The sequence below is a fragment of the Fukomys damarensis genome, unplaced genomic scaffold (genome assembly GCF_012274545.1).
Source record: "Fukomys damarensis isolate Sample0158 unplaced genomic scaffold, DMR_v1.0_HiC HiC_scaffold_18, whole genome shotgun sequence".
Taxonomy (NCBI): Eukaryota; Metazoa; Chordata; class Mammalia; order Rodentia; family Bathyergidae; genus Fukomys; species Fukomys damarensis.
Window position 1 is genome coordinate 54,321,674 of NW_022900930.1, and position 15,571 is coordinate 54,337,244.

General features: G+C 52.8%; 1 protein-coding gene across 7 annotated transcripts in view; it reads right to left on the reverse strand.

Moving 5' to 3' along the window:
• Positions 1-15,571, reverse strand: part of Dlgap2 (DLG associated protein 2) — a 437,601-nt gene that overhangs the window by 277,354 nt on the left and 144,676 nt on the right. For 4 of the 7 annotated variants that reach the window (XM_010620362.2, XM_033765549.1, XM_010620361.2 and 1 more), the window contains exon 1: positions 13,938-14,385. The exons of the other annotated variants lie outside the window; for them this stretch is intronic. In XM_010620362.2, coding sequence (XP_010618664.1) covers positions 13,938-13,971 — 34 coding nt within the window. In that variant the 5' untranslated portion in view covers positions 13,972-14,385. Of the gene's footprint in view, positions 1-13,937; positions 14,386-15,571 lie in introns of those variants that run through there. 7 annotated transcript variants of the gene reach the window in all.

Sequence of the window (15,571 nt, forward strand, 5' to 3'; positions counted from 1 at the left end):
TTAGAGAATGCTGACCTAGATGGTGACATTTCAGTGTAACTTACTACAATCCCACCACAGACTCTTTTTAAGAAAAAGTTCTATAAAATATTTTCTATCAATGAGCAAGACCAGGAAATAAACCTGTAATTCTACCTACCTCAAGTTAAATGGTTTCTGGAACTGCCTATTAAATTCCATTTTCCTACCTCAAATCAGTCACCACTAAGAACCTACAACAAGCCTTGTGTTTCTGTTGGGTTCCAACACAGACGACACCTTTCCAAGAGGGAGCATGTCCTCTGTGGGGATGATAGGCACTGTGGGGAGCCACCGTTGTGCCCTGCCCAGCCCTGCAAGGCACTGTCTTACTGGTGACAGCATGGAGTTAAAGCTCCTCTTCATGGGTATCCCAGATCCACTGCCTCCCTCTGCCTGATCCAACCCCATTCCCATCCCCCAATGTAACTCCTAAGAATAAAGTATGGAAACATGAAGACCAAAAAGAGAGAAGAGAGAAAAACATTTTCAAACAATTTTTGCAAAAAGCCTAAGAACACTATTTTGGATTATGAGTACAATACACTTTGTATATGGTTCTCAACCCACTCCTTGAACTTGGTCCCAAAGGCTGTGTTTTGGGTGCAGGCAGATATCCATGTGACCTGCTCAGGGCACCAGGCCCTGTAGCTTCAAGAGAGTACGAAGCTCCCATTACCTGCTTATCTTTGGTTTCCGACAGGCTAGAGGGCATCCTCCTGCCATCCTGCCTGGATTACATGACAGCACAGCGCCCTTGGCACCCAGCTACTGCACAGAAGCCAGAGTGTGCTTCCCTGGTGTTTGCTCTCTCTGGTGCTGGGGATGGTGGCACATTTAGAACATGCCATGTTTTCAATTTTATGAAGTTGTGGGTATAGTGGGTGCTCTGCACATAGGAGAAAGGCAGTAATTCATGAATAGAATGACCTAATAAGATAGGAAAACAATGCTGTGATTGTCTCTTAAAATATTTAATCATCATAAATCAGGAATTTGGTCACATGAAGAGAATGCCTGGGAATGAGTGTGTGTTGGGTCTACCCACGCAGCCCTGGTGAGGCCATGAGGCAGCACACTTGGTGTTCCCCAACCCCCCTCCCTGTGCACCTTCCTGTGGACAAGACAGTGGTGACTCAACACAGGCAAGCATTAGGAAGTACATAACATTCAAGCCTAATTATCTCTATTACAGGAAACAACAGAACAAACATTGGAATAAATTTAATTAGTGTTTTAAAATTATCACCTGAATAAAGCCTTACTCTAAATTTTAATAAGCAAACTTAATTCCTGCATATGCTGGTGAAATAATGCACGTGTAACTTCACAATGTAAAATTACCAAGTTATTGATAGCCTCCTTGTTTTCAAAAAGTCAAGCTGTAGGTGTTTATCATTTCAGAGAATGTAGTAAACCTTTAGAGCACTACTCAATGCAGTAAATTTCCAGTACAAGAAAAATTGGACAACTCCTCAGCGTGCCATAAGTGGGCTTGACCTATATAAATTTGCCACATACAGGCTCTGAAAAACAGCTGAAATATATTAGTGTTCATGATTCACACCTAGAATTGGGGGAGACAGTAGATCAGGTGTATTATGAGCTGAGATGCACAAACAAGGCCTCTGCTGAGCAGTTACTATGTGATGAGCACCCAGGACAGCTCAGAAGACGGCCATTCCTCTGCCCCACCCGGCCAGGACCCATACAGCTCAGCGGACAGCTCCTCCCTTGGCCTCTGTGGTAGGCACCTGGGATAGCTCTTCCCCGGCCTGTGTAGTCAGCACCCGGAACAGCGCAAGAAAACCCATTCCCTGGCCTATGTGGTCAGCACCAGGGACAGCTCAACGGATGTCCTTGCCCTGCACTATGTAGTCAGCACCTGGGCCAGCTCAATGGACAATTGTTCCCCTGGCCTGTATGGTCAGCGTCTGAAACAGATCGGTGGACAGCCCTTACCCCAGCCTACATCGTCAGCACCTGGGACAGACAGTGGACAGCTCTTACCCCAGTTTACATGGTCAACACCTGAAACAGATCGGTGGACAGCCCTTACCCCAGCCTACATTGTCAGCACCTGGGACAGACAGTGGACAGCTCTCACCCCAGTTTACATGGTCAACACCTGGGACAGATCAGTGGACAGCCCTTACCCCAGCCTACGTCGTCAGCACCTGGGACAGATCAGTGGACAGCCCTTCCTCTAGCCTGCAAGGTCAGTATCCAGAATGGGTCAGCCTTGCTCTTTCTGATCCACTCACTGTGAGGCCACACAGGAAGTCCTCTTCTCTGATGTTTAAGCCCACAAGCTGATGGTGATCCTCTAAGCATCACTAGTGCACCCTTCTGAAGCATGTCCTTTACGATAGCCTTAAAGTGAAAGTGGCCATGCAAGCTCTAACAGGGCACATGAGGGCAGAGGGGAGCCACAGGAGAAAGTGGAGATGGCAGCAATGAGGACAGGGATCAGGTTGCTCAGTGCCTGCTGCGGGTTGGCATGCTGTGGCAGACTGTTCTGCCAGGAGGTCCACAGCTCCAATGGACGCACCTCAGCTGCCCAGCAACAGCCCATAAGTGCCCCGGCTGGCAGCTGCAGAGGTGGCTCGTCCCTGGCTCCCTGCACCCTACACCACTCTGCTCTTCCTTCATCTGCAGAGTTACAGTCATAACAAGGGCTTGGGCTCACAAAAAAGTCAATGTCCAAGCATCTGTCAGACTGTCACGATGCCATGTGGCACTGGGTGCCCTGTGCCACCACCAGCCTTTACCATGAAATGCCTTCTGATGTGGGCAGATTCCAGCTGCACCTCAAGTTCACTCCAAAGTGCCCCTCTGAGAAATCCTCTCCCACACCTGGACAAGCATCAAGCTGGCTGCCCCCATGCAATGCACCGAGGCCTCTCTCTTATGTGTTTGCCTGCTGCTGCTGTCCCTGACTTCCCCCACAAAATGTGACCTCCTCTGGTTCTGGGATCACATTCTCTCATTCTCAGCACCTGCCAAGTCCAGGGCAGATCCTATGCATGATTCACACTCCATAAAAGATCCAGAGACAAACAGAGCCCACAGAATGTCTTTCCCCATCAGGAGTCCAGCCATGAGAACAGCCAGGAGCAGCCACATAAGGAAGTTTCTGAGGCTATGCGAGCACTTAGCAAACCATCTGTTTCTCAGTGAGTGATCAATAGATGCTGCTCACTTGATTATAATTTTTGAAAAAGTTTCAACAAAACAAGAAGCTAGAGCATCACTACTTAGATAGGATGCACACATGTGCGTGTGTGCACATGCACACACACAAATCACACATTTATATGAAAGCATGCTTAAAAGTGAAGTCACAGAGATGGTATTTGCAAAACACAAACTTGGTAAATAACTGGTAACCAATATTTGCAAAGAACTCTTATAATTCAACAGTAAGAGAAAATCCAATTTAAAAATACGCAAAAGTTCTGAATCTCAGGGAAGAAGCTATCTGACAGGTAAGTACAGGAAAAGTCGCTCATCAACACGAAGTGTACACTGTACACCTGTGGGATCCGTCACAAGATGCTGGTGACCCCAGATGAGTGCCAGCGAGGACTTGGGGCAGCAGGAGTCACTGCAGGACTCTGAAGGGCGCAGCCACCTTGGAGGGTGTCTGCAGCTTCCTGCAGGACCACAAATGATCTTAACACAGGACCCAGCATCATGTTCCTGGTCTCTGAGGAGAGGGGACTCAAATCTTTGCTTCTTACAGAAATGGGCACAGAGATATGTGTGGTAGCTTTATTCATAATGCCCAGGACTGGGAAGCAACCAACATGTCCTCCAGTGGGCGAATGGGTAAACTGCAGCATGTCCAGAGAATATGTAGTTCTTTTGCACTGAGAAGAAATGTGCTACCAAGCTGTAAAAAAGATGCAGAGGAAACTTAAATGCCCATTACTAAGGGAAAGAAGCCAGCCTGAGTGTGATTCCAGCTAAGTGACCCTCGAGCAAAGGGAAGAGATGGGAAGAGACTGTGTGGCCCTGTGACAGTGGACACGTGTCACCACAGCTGTGCCTAAGCCCATGGAATACACAACACCGAATTCCAACAACAGACTTCAGTGGATGATAATGTATCAGCATTGGTGGCAAACGTCTCAGTCCTGGTTTGTCTATGGTCAGAAATGCACCTCATAATTCAAGACACTAACTGCAGAGAAGGCTGTATATGGGCAGTATGAGGAGTCTGGGAACTCAGCATTTTCTACTCAATCTCTGTAGAGCTAAAACTGCTCTTAAAAGTTACATCCACCAATTTTCAAAATAGCGCTAGTATGTTCTTATCAATGAGATTCTTGGTGAGCAAATACCCTGCACTGGAGAAGACCCTCTGGAGTGCCAGCTCTTCATGGGGCTGGGACAGGAACAGGGAGAACTGACTGCTATTCCATGCTAAAGGGCAGATAGGGACAGCAGCGTGCCTCCTGGTCATGGGATGCAGCGCCTCCCTTCTCACCTCAGGGAGGCAGCAGCCATGGAGGGCGCAGTGACCATGAGGCCCTGGACTTTCACAGAGAGAACAAGCACAGCATGTTGCTGTACACCACAGGCACTGTGGCCAAGGACACATCTGCTCTAACCCAGATGGGGATTCTGGCAAACTTCCTGGTATGTGTATGGTGACCAAGGCTGTGACCCTCTGGTGGGCATCATCTCTAGCCACAGGCAGCAGGAGCCTGTCACTGTCCATGATACTGCTTTTTGGGTGAAGAAATAGAATGGACTTGGCCAACGCCAGGCAGCTGGCAAACAGGACCCATGACCCAGCATCTCATTTTCATCACCGAGGCCCAACCCACCGTGAGCTCCATGCCTGAGGACCAGGTGTCCCAGGGTCATGCACTGGAAAAGCAGAGGTCAGAGAACTGCACGGGTAGACTCATATCCCCCAAATTCACACCTCCAGGCCTGTGCTGTGTTTGGAAACGGAGTCCTGCAAGGTATCTACCTAGTTGGGGTTGTGCTGGGAAGAGGCCCCGACCCAATGTGCCCAGGCGTCCTCACTAGACGGAGTGGTGGGAGCAGGTTTCACCAGAGCACACATGTGAGGGTACAGGCTGAGGTCAGGGTGAAGCAGCAACCAGCCACACCCAGGGATCTGTTGGTGTCTTCGGGCCCAGGGAACTGCCACTGCCTATGGTCTTGGCCAGTAGCCTGCACCACTCTGGGAAGACAGGCAAGTGCGAGAAGCCCTAGAGCAGTGGTGACATCCCCACGTCAGGCTGATCAAGAGGAAGGACTCTGTCCTTCCCCAGACCCACAGCAGGCTGCAAGGACAGATGCAGTCTCACCCCATCCATACAAAGGCAGAGACCGTTCTGGCCAAGCCGTCTGTTCCCAGCTGGAGCGATGACCCTCATCCATTCTGCGGCTGCAAGGCCATGGGCCACTTCCTGCCTAGTGGGCAGGCATCACATCCCACAATGCCACCTACACAGCCACATGGTCCTGTCTCTGCTCCACAGCCTGAGACTCCAGAGGCCGAGGTCAGACTCACACGCAGGATGAACTAAGGTGCAGAGCTGCTGCCCCATCTGCCCCACTCCCTGCTGCTGCATGTGGTCACCTGCTCACACAGAAAGGCTGGCTGCACAGGAAAAGGGAGCAGAAAGGAGAAGGTGGCCCAGTCCAGGGTCCGCAGGACAAACTGATGCTTTCATCCACCTCTCCCCAAGGGCCAAACATGCTCAGGGACGGGCTCTCTGAGAAACACATGTCAGGTGAGTCCTCCATCTCACACACACGGGAGTCAGAAGCTACTGCTGCACAGCACCATAGTCATACTGAGCACAGGAAGTCCACTCACGCCAGCCTCACTTTGGACACGAGTGACAGCTCTGCTGACATTACCGTGACAGTGATGTCACTGGGTAGTAATGTGCATTGTGTCTCGTGGGATGCTGTCACATATGTGGTCCATGGCTGGCTCCCGACTCTCCAGCTCAAATTCTTGGGGTGGCCTAGCTGTCTCCAGCAAGAGGAGAGGAGAGTGGCCGGGAGCCAGGCAGCCCTGGCAGAGGGTGAGCCTCCACACTTCAGGATGGGCTCATCCCCCAACCATGGAAAAGGGTCCCTTTGTCCGATGATCCAGGTAAACGGTCTGCAGGAACTATATGAACTGAACAGCTGAGTGGGATGTGGCCCGTGCAACCTCGGATCAGTACCACATGGTCCAGCTGGTCAAAAGGGTAGACACAAACACGTGCAAAAAGCCAGAATCCCTCCCTGGACTCAGCCCTGCCCCACAGAGGACATCCACATCCACATCCACAGAGGCAGCAGCTGTGTCAGTGTGGCCAAGGCTTATGCCAGAGCCCACATAAAGGAAATACACACTGGAAACTAAGTCCACCCGCCCGAGGTCAGCCTCTCCTCATGGATGGAGCCCCAGAGCAGAGTCCTGGGGCATAGCGTCTCCTAGAAGGCACGGCACACATGTGGCTGGTGTGAGTTAGTTCTGCATGCTGAGCTCACTAGAGTGTGTATATTTCCACGAGTTTCATACTCACATCTACACTGTAACACTGATCCAAAATACAGGTGGCTTGACAAGTTCCACAGGCATAGTCTCAGATCCTCCAAGCCTGTTAGAAAGGCTGTGGAGTATCCATTTCTTAATCATGTCAGCCACAGAGCTGTCCAGTTCCATGGGATCAAGAAAAACAAATGATTTGACTATATCAGATTCAGTTTTTAAAAATCAGTCTTTAGAGAAAATTAGAAAAAAGAAATGTAAATTGATGTATTCTAAAGGCAGGAGAGGAAGCAGACAGCTTCCACTATGAGTATGATGGTTTGCAGTCAAAGGGGCACAGACAATGACATTAAAACCCTGACATATCTCAAAAAGCCCCCAAGATGAATTCAGACCCTCTGGTCACCACCTACCCTTGGTGGCAGGGACCCCCAGGAGCCCTTCCCCCGGCATGGATGCCGCTGGCCTTTCTCAGCCAGTGTAGCCCCACTCAAGGGTTCTCTGTGTCCACACCTGGTGATGCCAACATCAGAAGCTGCAGTTCCCTGTGCTGGAGAGAACCTGCCTGGCTGATGAGGTGTGCATCTGTGACGTTTTCAGTAAGAGTCACAGGCCATTTGCACCACACCCTCCAGCAGGCAGCAACATTCCAGGAGCAGAGTGCACTGTTGTGTCCTCACTCCAAGCACTTGCAGGGTGAGATTAAACAAACACCCAACAATATCAAGGGGACTATGACACCCACATTCTCCAGACCATGCTTACATTCCAGGACACCCAAGTGGTATCAGAGACCCAAACTTGTGCAACCTCCACAAGAGAATCACATTCAGCAGCAGATGGACATTTACAAATAATTCAGGTGAAAATTAATGACTAAGAAGCTTTGTGCTTACCCCCAGCATTCTGGGTGAAGGGGGAGGTGGGAGGAGGAAGAGGCAGACAGGACCTGCGCCTGTCCTCCACGGTCTTGGACAGCCACGTGTGCAGTGATGGGGCTGGTGCCTTCTCTTGGCTGCGATGGCAGGAGGCAGGTTTCAGAACATGTGGCTCCTGCTTGGCGAGCCTCAAGCAGCCACCTCTGCCCCAGTGCCAGGCAGCATGGACGAGAATCACACACAAACCACTGATCCAGACTTCTGTAACTACTGTAAATTCAGACACATGGCCACCATCTTGGGTCCTAGGGTGTGCCAGAAAAGCATGTCACTCTGGGAAGAAGTTCTTCTTCCGCCAAATGACTGGGTGACTAAGGATCCTGCTTTCACGAAGATATATGCACGTGCCTGCATCACACCCGCATGTATATTTAGGCCACATGCTTGCATGTGCACACACAGGTACACATGATAATGAAATAAATCCAAACTATGCATACCATGAGCCTGTGTGGCATAGGGAGTGGGCAGCTGTGGCTTGTGTAAGGTCCATGACACAGAAGGACATCACACCACCCAGGTCTGCAGCAACTGGAGCATGTGCTTCCCGAGGGACCCAGAGCCAGTGAATGCAGCAGCACCCATGTCTCCCTTGAGGGCACAGTGATCGGGGCAGTGGACAGGCTCCTCGCTGTGAGGGAAAGGAGTCCCCACAGAGCCACCCTTGCGGCTCAAGAGGAAGGGAACCATGCTGTCGTCTGTGGGATTTCCCAGGCAGTATCCAGGTGGTGGCTGCTCCTTTGTCCAAGAGAAATGGTGGCTGTGGATCTAGCTCAGAAAGAGGGCAGCATCCATACTCACACAGGAGCGATGCTGGACAGCAGCACCATGTCCCCTCCTCTAGCCTTCTGCTCTGCAGAGGCTGGATCTACTGGGTCAGTGCAGCACACAGCCAATCTCTGGTGTCCCCAAACAGGAGCCCAACTCCATCCCAGGTCCATGTCCTGGTTCTACTCAGCACTCGCGGATCTGCCTCTCATCTACCCCAGGCTGTTTGCTGAGACATCCAGGTGGACTTCAAGGCATCCATCCCAACACCTGCTGCTCCACTCCTGCTCCAGGGCCAGGATGCAGTCACAGCAGTTTCAGGTCTGGGCCTGGCGGGCACTGGGGTGCTGGTCATGGCAGCCCATCTCAGAACCCACAGAGCGATTTCACTGCATGGAAAAGTCAATGTGGTCCTTCATCCAGGGCAAATCCACTGATTCTTCCTAATGTGAGGTGAGGGAAAAGAGCTCTACAAGACGACTTCTTTCCTGTTGTCCTCTCTGTGAATGGAAACCCCTCTTTAAAAACATCTCTTGTGGAGGGCATGGTTTGGCTCAGAATCTCTCAAGTACTAAGGTTCCACCATCCTCCCCAAAAACTAATACATGAAAATAATACAAACTCTCTCCCTGGCTCACTTGCTTATTTTACACAATTCTACAAATGTCCTGGCTGACCTCATAGCTGGAGGGCAGTGTGTATGCAAGGTCCCCACCTCCTCTTCAGGTTTACCCGGCCAGTGGCAACGCCACCATCCACACCCTGCTGTCCCCTCTCTGGCTCTGGGCCTGTAAAGAGGACAGCCTCAGCCCAGAGACCTGGGGACCAATTGCTCCTCCAGAAGATGTCTCTCCTGCATCATTCTTCCAGCAACTAAAAATGCTGTCACCACGTCAGCTGCAACAAATGTGTGTGTCCGCAGCACCAGGCAGGCCATGAGTCACTCACCAGTGGGGCATTTCTCATGTTTGCTTTCATTACCAGAACTTTATTTCCATTGGGTGCACCCTTGGGAGTCGGTCAATGTCTAGGCCAGGCAAAGGTGTTGAGAAGCAGGAGCGTAGTCCGCTCCATCTGAACACCAGCACCAGGGCTTTGCCTCCCACTCACTTCCTTCAGTAAAACCTACACTGGGAGCACAGTCATTACAGGAGTGCAGAGCAGGGGGACTGGGAAGGGCACTGCGGAAGACAGTAGGGGAATTGGCCCAGCACCCAGGGCTCTGCAGCCACCCAGCCCATGGTCGCCTCCCCAGCCACCTAGCCTCCTTCCCTATCCTGCATGGCCATCTGGCCTCCAGGAGGAAGAAAATCAACAGCAGACCCAGACAGAAACCTTGCAGGCCAGTGACAGCCTGAGACACAACTAAACCCTGCCGGGACAGCCGCATCCTGAACACCAGCTCACCCGACACAGATGGGGACCCCTCCCCACTGCTGGGGGTCATGTCAGATGAAGGGTCTCCCTGGAAGACAGTCAGGGAAGTTTGTCAGGTCCTGAGAAACCGGGGTCATCTCAGGGTGGGACGTGTACTCTTCGGATTTCCGAAGCAAGTTGGAAATTTGTGTCCACACAAGACTCACCGGCAGATGGGTACAGCAGCTTTGTCTCCAGCACCTAGGCTGGGAAGCACCCCAGACACCCTCAGCAGGGGAGGGTAACTGCAGCTCCCGCAGAGAGCAGAATGACACTTAGACTGAAAATGTTTGCTTGTGCTATGGAGCCACGAAAAGGCAAGGCAAACTGCATGTGTATCTGGAGATATGAGAAGCAAGGGCAGGGAGGCTGCCTCCAGGGCTCCAGAGGCAGAGCTGTGGGCAGGAAGTGGTCAGCAGTCACAGGAGCTGGAGGGGAATGAATGGTGGAGCCCGGAAGGTCTGAGGGCAGTAAAGCTGCTCATGTGACCCTGATGGTCCATCCACGAGGGAGGGGCCCCTGTAAGGCAGATGCAGAGATGCCCCCTGAGGGTCACAGACAGCAGGAAACCGCAGGGCATGGGGGACCCGCTGGGTCTTCTGCTTGATTTTTCTATCTATAAAAGTTCCTCTACCAAAAGTCTTTTTAAAGGCAAGAATGTTCTGTCACTCAGCCATGGGACTTGATATTTTCATTGGCAAAATGGGCAGGAAACTCTCCAGCTGGCTGTGTAGCAATGTGGTGTCACCTAGATAAGATAGTTCCCAAAACCGCCTCCTCCTCCTGGGACCCCTCTCATTACCCCATCTGCTCTAAGCCCACTTGGCCCTAGGACCAGAAGAGCTCCTGCAGTAGGCACCCTGACTCAGGCTCCCCGGAACACAGATGGACTGGAACCGCCAGGGGAATGGATGGCAGGTCTCCTGCAAGGTGACCCCACAGGGCATGGCTGTTGGCCTACTCAGCTGTCCACTGGGGACAGGGCCTGGGTCTGGGCCAGGGGGCTAGAGGCCAAAGGGGATGAGAGGATGACAGATGGCTGGACAGTCAGTCAAGCGCAGTGGAAGGCTCAGAGGCGAGACACCCATCTCTCACCAACCCCACAGCAAGCAGGGGCGTGCAGCCAGCCCAGGGCAGGAATCAGAGGCCTGGGGAACCCTACCTGCAACCGTGAGCCATCCAAAGATGGACTGTGGCTGTGGGGGTGCTCCGTGATACACCATCAAGATGCCCCAAGGCTGCCCTGATGGCCCCATTCCACCCAGAAGCTGGGGTCCCCCCATCCCCGCAGCAGTGAGTGAAGGTCCCCACGTGAGCACAGTGAATGGAAGGGTCTGCCCTTCTCCACCCAACCTGTGCTGCCAGGGAGCAGACCCAGGCTGAGGGACAGCACCTTCTGCTGCGCAAAGCTAGACTTAAGGTGGACTCGGGGCCTTGGCCCCATGCCCTCCAAGCCTCAGAGTTCAGCCCTGTAGTAACCAATACCTCAAAAAGACTTCCTAGAACTCTGGGGACCCACACTATTCAGAACGGGGGACCATAACTATCAACTCTTCCCACCAAGGGGAAAGAAGAGCTAAGACAGGGGAGCCAGCACTGGGCACCTTGCAGTGAGGCCAGGAAGAGTGTGCATGGGCTGTGAGGGCACTGAGTGGAGCCCCAGTGAGAACAAAGTGCTGAGGGTGCCAGGGGGCAGGGAGCACATGCCGCTGTGTCTCCTGATTAATATGAGCAGCATCACAGGTTGTGGGCTGAGGGATGCAAAACCCCAGCCGCGAGGGCAGAGCAAAATATTCTGCGATGAAACAAGCCCTGGTCCCTGCTGTCAGCATCAGCCCCAGCGGACACAGCACTTCACACACATGTGCACAGGAAAGCAGTACCATAGCCACTGCTCCCTAAACAGAAATGCATGCCTTCCTTCCTGACACTAGTCAGATCAAAACGCTACTTTCGCTACCAGTTATTACCCTGAAATAATCAAGAATGAAATGCTGGTCCAGTAATCAAATTCCAGGCAGAGCTGCCGCTCGGGGGTGAGCAGCTCCTGAGTCAGAGCTGGAGTCCCCAGAGTCCCTGGCCAAAAGGCCGATCCATGCCCAACCCTGGACCGAGGTCTCTTCTACCAGGTGAACTCAGTGTTACAGGCCCTGCCTCCAACGGCCCCACCATCATGGACTCTGGGGGGAACCACAGGTGAGGTGTGCGCTTTGTCTCAAGGCTCAACACTGCATTTCGCCATCCATGAGATTCCATCTGGCTGACCCTGTCCCTGCCACAGACCCTCAACTTGGCACCTGGCCAGGTGGGGGTGGCATCGAGCTCCTGTGCAGCCTCAGAAAGGACAGACCCAGAGAGAACGTGCTTTCCAAACCTCGTAGCAGGCCCCAGAGCCCCATCCCTGCAGGTACCGAGTTCAGTCTCATTCATCAATGCACAGACTCGCTGAATAATGAAGAAGCCGGGAAGTCAAATGGCATGCAAGGAAAAGCGAAATCATTTCAGAAAAGAAAGAGCACCTGTGATTTTAAAGTTACCAGTGCTGGTTTACTGACACTAAACGAGAGGCGTTAAGTCCTTCAGTGAGCACACAGGACCATGGACAGAGGGCGTTTGCTGGTGGGGAAGGGCTGACCTGTGCTCAACAGCAGTGCACATCTTGCCAGTGAGCACGGTCACTGTGTGCCACTTATTTTCTGGTTATCCACTTTCATTTTTAACTACAAATAAACTGAAGTGACTTGGTTTAACAAGAAAAGCAATGCTCACACCCACAGACATTTAGTATTGAGAAAATCTGCAATTGCAGGGCAAGCACTGACTTCCTGTAGAGCTGTCTGCTCTTCTGGCAGGTGTCTGCTCACGCCATGACCTGAGACCTTCTCATCCATGCAGTTACTCTTAATAATGTCCTCTGCCTGGGCCACAGACCCTGCAGAAGACTGGCGTCTTCCCACGTCCGGGAACTACGCATCACATGTCTGAGTGCTCCCTGAGATCTGGCCTCTAACTGATGCTCCAGTAAGGAAATACTTGTTGCTGGATGCCCGTGAGACCCACATGGCCAGGCAAAGTCCTGCTGCCGTAGTTGTGAGCAGATGCAAAGCCACGGAGTGCTCCATTTTAACACCAAGCCTCCGTAGGGCCACACATCCTAGCTCTGGGGACAAAATTATGAATGGAGACATCAAACTCCACCTGGATGGGGGAGGCCAATGACAGCTCCTGCCTGGGCATGCTCGGTCCTTCCTAGCGTAACCTCTGCAGGAGACAGCGGGAACTAGTGAGCAAGGAGTTACCAGACGCCTAGCGCACAACATTCAGCCTCACAGGGAAGGGGCTGGACCCTGCCACTCTGTTTAGCAAGGTGCCTGTTTCTGCACAAGAGAGAGCGAGCAAGCCCAGCAAGATGTGTCCACGGAGTGCAAGCAAGAGAAGGGGGACCAGTGCGCCCCTCACCTGCTACCAAGTCCCTGCAGCCGAGCCATCTGGGGGGTGTGAGCTGGTGCCCGATGTGTCAGCAACCCCCAGGCAACTGTGCCCTCCACAGCCTCGCAGCCCCCATGCCTCGGAAGATGCTGCTTCCTCCCCAGGGCCAAGGGAGTGACTTGGTCAGCACGGAACACCAGATCCCCTGCTCTGCTTCAGAAGTGGCTTTCTGCCTGCCACAAAGACAAATGCAGGCAGCGCCTCACAGCAGGCTCCTCAGCCCAGCATCTCTTCTCTTTTCCTCTGCCTCCTGCAGCTGTGAGAGGCACCAGCTCCCCCTGCACCAGGCATCACAAAGGAAGCCCATCTGCATCTCCACTCTATCTCCTGCAGATCCCTGATCTACTCATTCCCCAAGGAATCCTGAAGCAGCAGCCCAGCAAGAGCCAGCCAGGAGAGATCTCGCAATACGGATCACTCTGGTATTCAGTGATTATCGGGGGAATGGTTCATTGGAGACTGAACTTGTCTTCACAGAACGATAGTGCTATAGTTCTGGACTGCTGCGCCCCCAAATCCTCCATGGCAGTTAAAATGCTCCTTGATTGCAGTAATACTCGTTCCCCAGGCCACCGTTACTGTCCCCGGAAGAGGAGTACTGGACTTGAAAAGCAGTGCAGCCTAGGGCTGCGAGTCAGGGCAATGAAAAAGCATGCTGCAAAGTACTGAGAGGCAAGCATCCCCTGGGCTGACCAGCGCAGTGCTAACCAGCTCCTCAGCATCTGCCTGACGCCACAGCTCAGTGCAAGTGCACATCCATGGGGCAAAAAGTAAGAAATGAGTCATCCTTGACTTACCGAAGCTTGGTGACAGCTGCACTGCTGGCAGCATCCAAATGCAAGGAGCAGAGGCTTCTCGGTAGGCAGAGAGGGGCTGCGTGCTTGGGCTGGAGGGAGGCTAGGAGGACCCAGCGTGCATCCCCGCTCCGGTCAGCCCCTACTCCAGCCAGGCTGCCATACAGCTCTGCAAAACAAGCACACTGCAGCAGGGTGGCGGGTGGAGGACCGAGATGCATGTCCCATATATTCAAGCATAATAGAAAACATGGATCTGGAGTGGACTGCATGTGGATGTGGGGGCTGCCTGGAACACAGCGGAAGAGGCAGGCGCGTGGCTGCTAATGGAATTAGCCATGGAGACGGACGCCTTGATTAGTGTGCTGTGCCGTCCCCCGGGACATCGATTACAGAGCAGGTGCTTGGTCTGCTGCCTCCTCGGATGGCCGTCTCTAATCTCATTTCACCAATGATCCCATTTAGGCAGAGCCACGGATTGTGATGATATCACTTGCTTGGGGAGCCATACATGGGCAACTTCCTAGGGTACGTCACCACACTGACGACACAGGGCTTCACAAGAGTGAGTGGGCAAGGTGCTGGGAGAGGCTGCGCACCTACAGCTCCTGATGGCTGGCTGCTCCCTGCCTCTGTGGCCATCCTCAGGGAAGCTGCAGGGGACAGGAGAGCCCTCCACTCAGCTGAGCTGCAGGCGGGCAGGAGCCAGTTCCGGGCAGGGCGGGAGGAGAGTGCAGCTTGAGCGCTGAAGCACGCTGTCCTCCACACAGCCCTCTGCATGCCGCCTGGATGCTGCCAGGCTGGAATCACAGGGAAAGTGCTCTGTGCACAGTGACGGTCTGGGTCCTTTGTGACTGCTGGCATTTGAGGCTCCACCAACAGCCACCACCATGTGTCTTACTCCACAGAGCCACAGATGGAGGGACAGATGCAAAAGGGAAGGTGAAGTGTGACCCAGGTCAGGGTGGCCAAGGGTCCTCACTTGCGACAGAAAAGCTTCCCTTAGGTGCAGATGCAGTCAATGAGCTGAGATTTATGCACACATTATTCTCTTCAAGTCTGCAGTCTCTTCTGCCTGCAAAGAAAGCTGGTGGTGAAATCCAAGAGCAAAGGGAAGGTTGGGGAAGCTGCCTGTGAGTATGGGGAGCAGGGACAGTGCTCAGGCATGTGCTTCTCACGTAGGTCTCCCCAGATCTGCCCTCAGCACGCCAGTGACCCACTGGTGAGCACAGAAAAGGCACCGTGTCCACAGAAAGCTTCACTGTGAATAGGAGCATGATGTTTTCGGGCTAAATTAGACTAGCGTGTAACTGGAGACTATCTTCTGGGCCAGTGGTGAGTTCTACAAAGACAGAGTGCTTCACTCCATACTGGACTTGCTGTTGGAAAAGTATCCATGAGTTAAACCCACACACATTCACAAGAGTCTACATTTATTATTCAAGGTCAAAATGCCAAAATGCACCAAAGCTCTAAATCTCCTTTCCTCGTACCTGCCTCACCAAGGCACCGGTTCCTCCCAGGGATGTCCCTGAGCTTGGTCTCAGAGACACTGGGACAGCTGCCTGCTGCCTGGACGAGCTCACACATGGGCTGTGTCCTCAGCAGGGATATCACTGTCACTGGGTGTGCTGAAC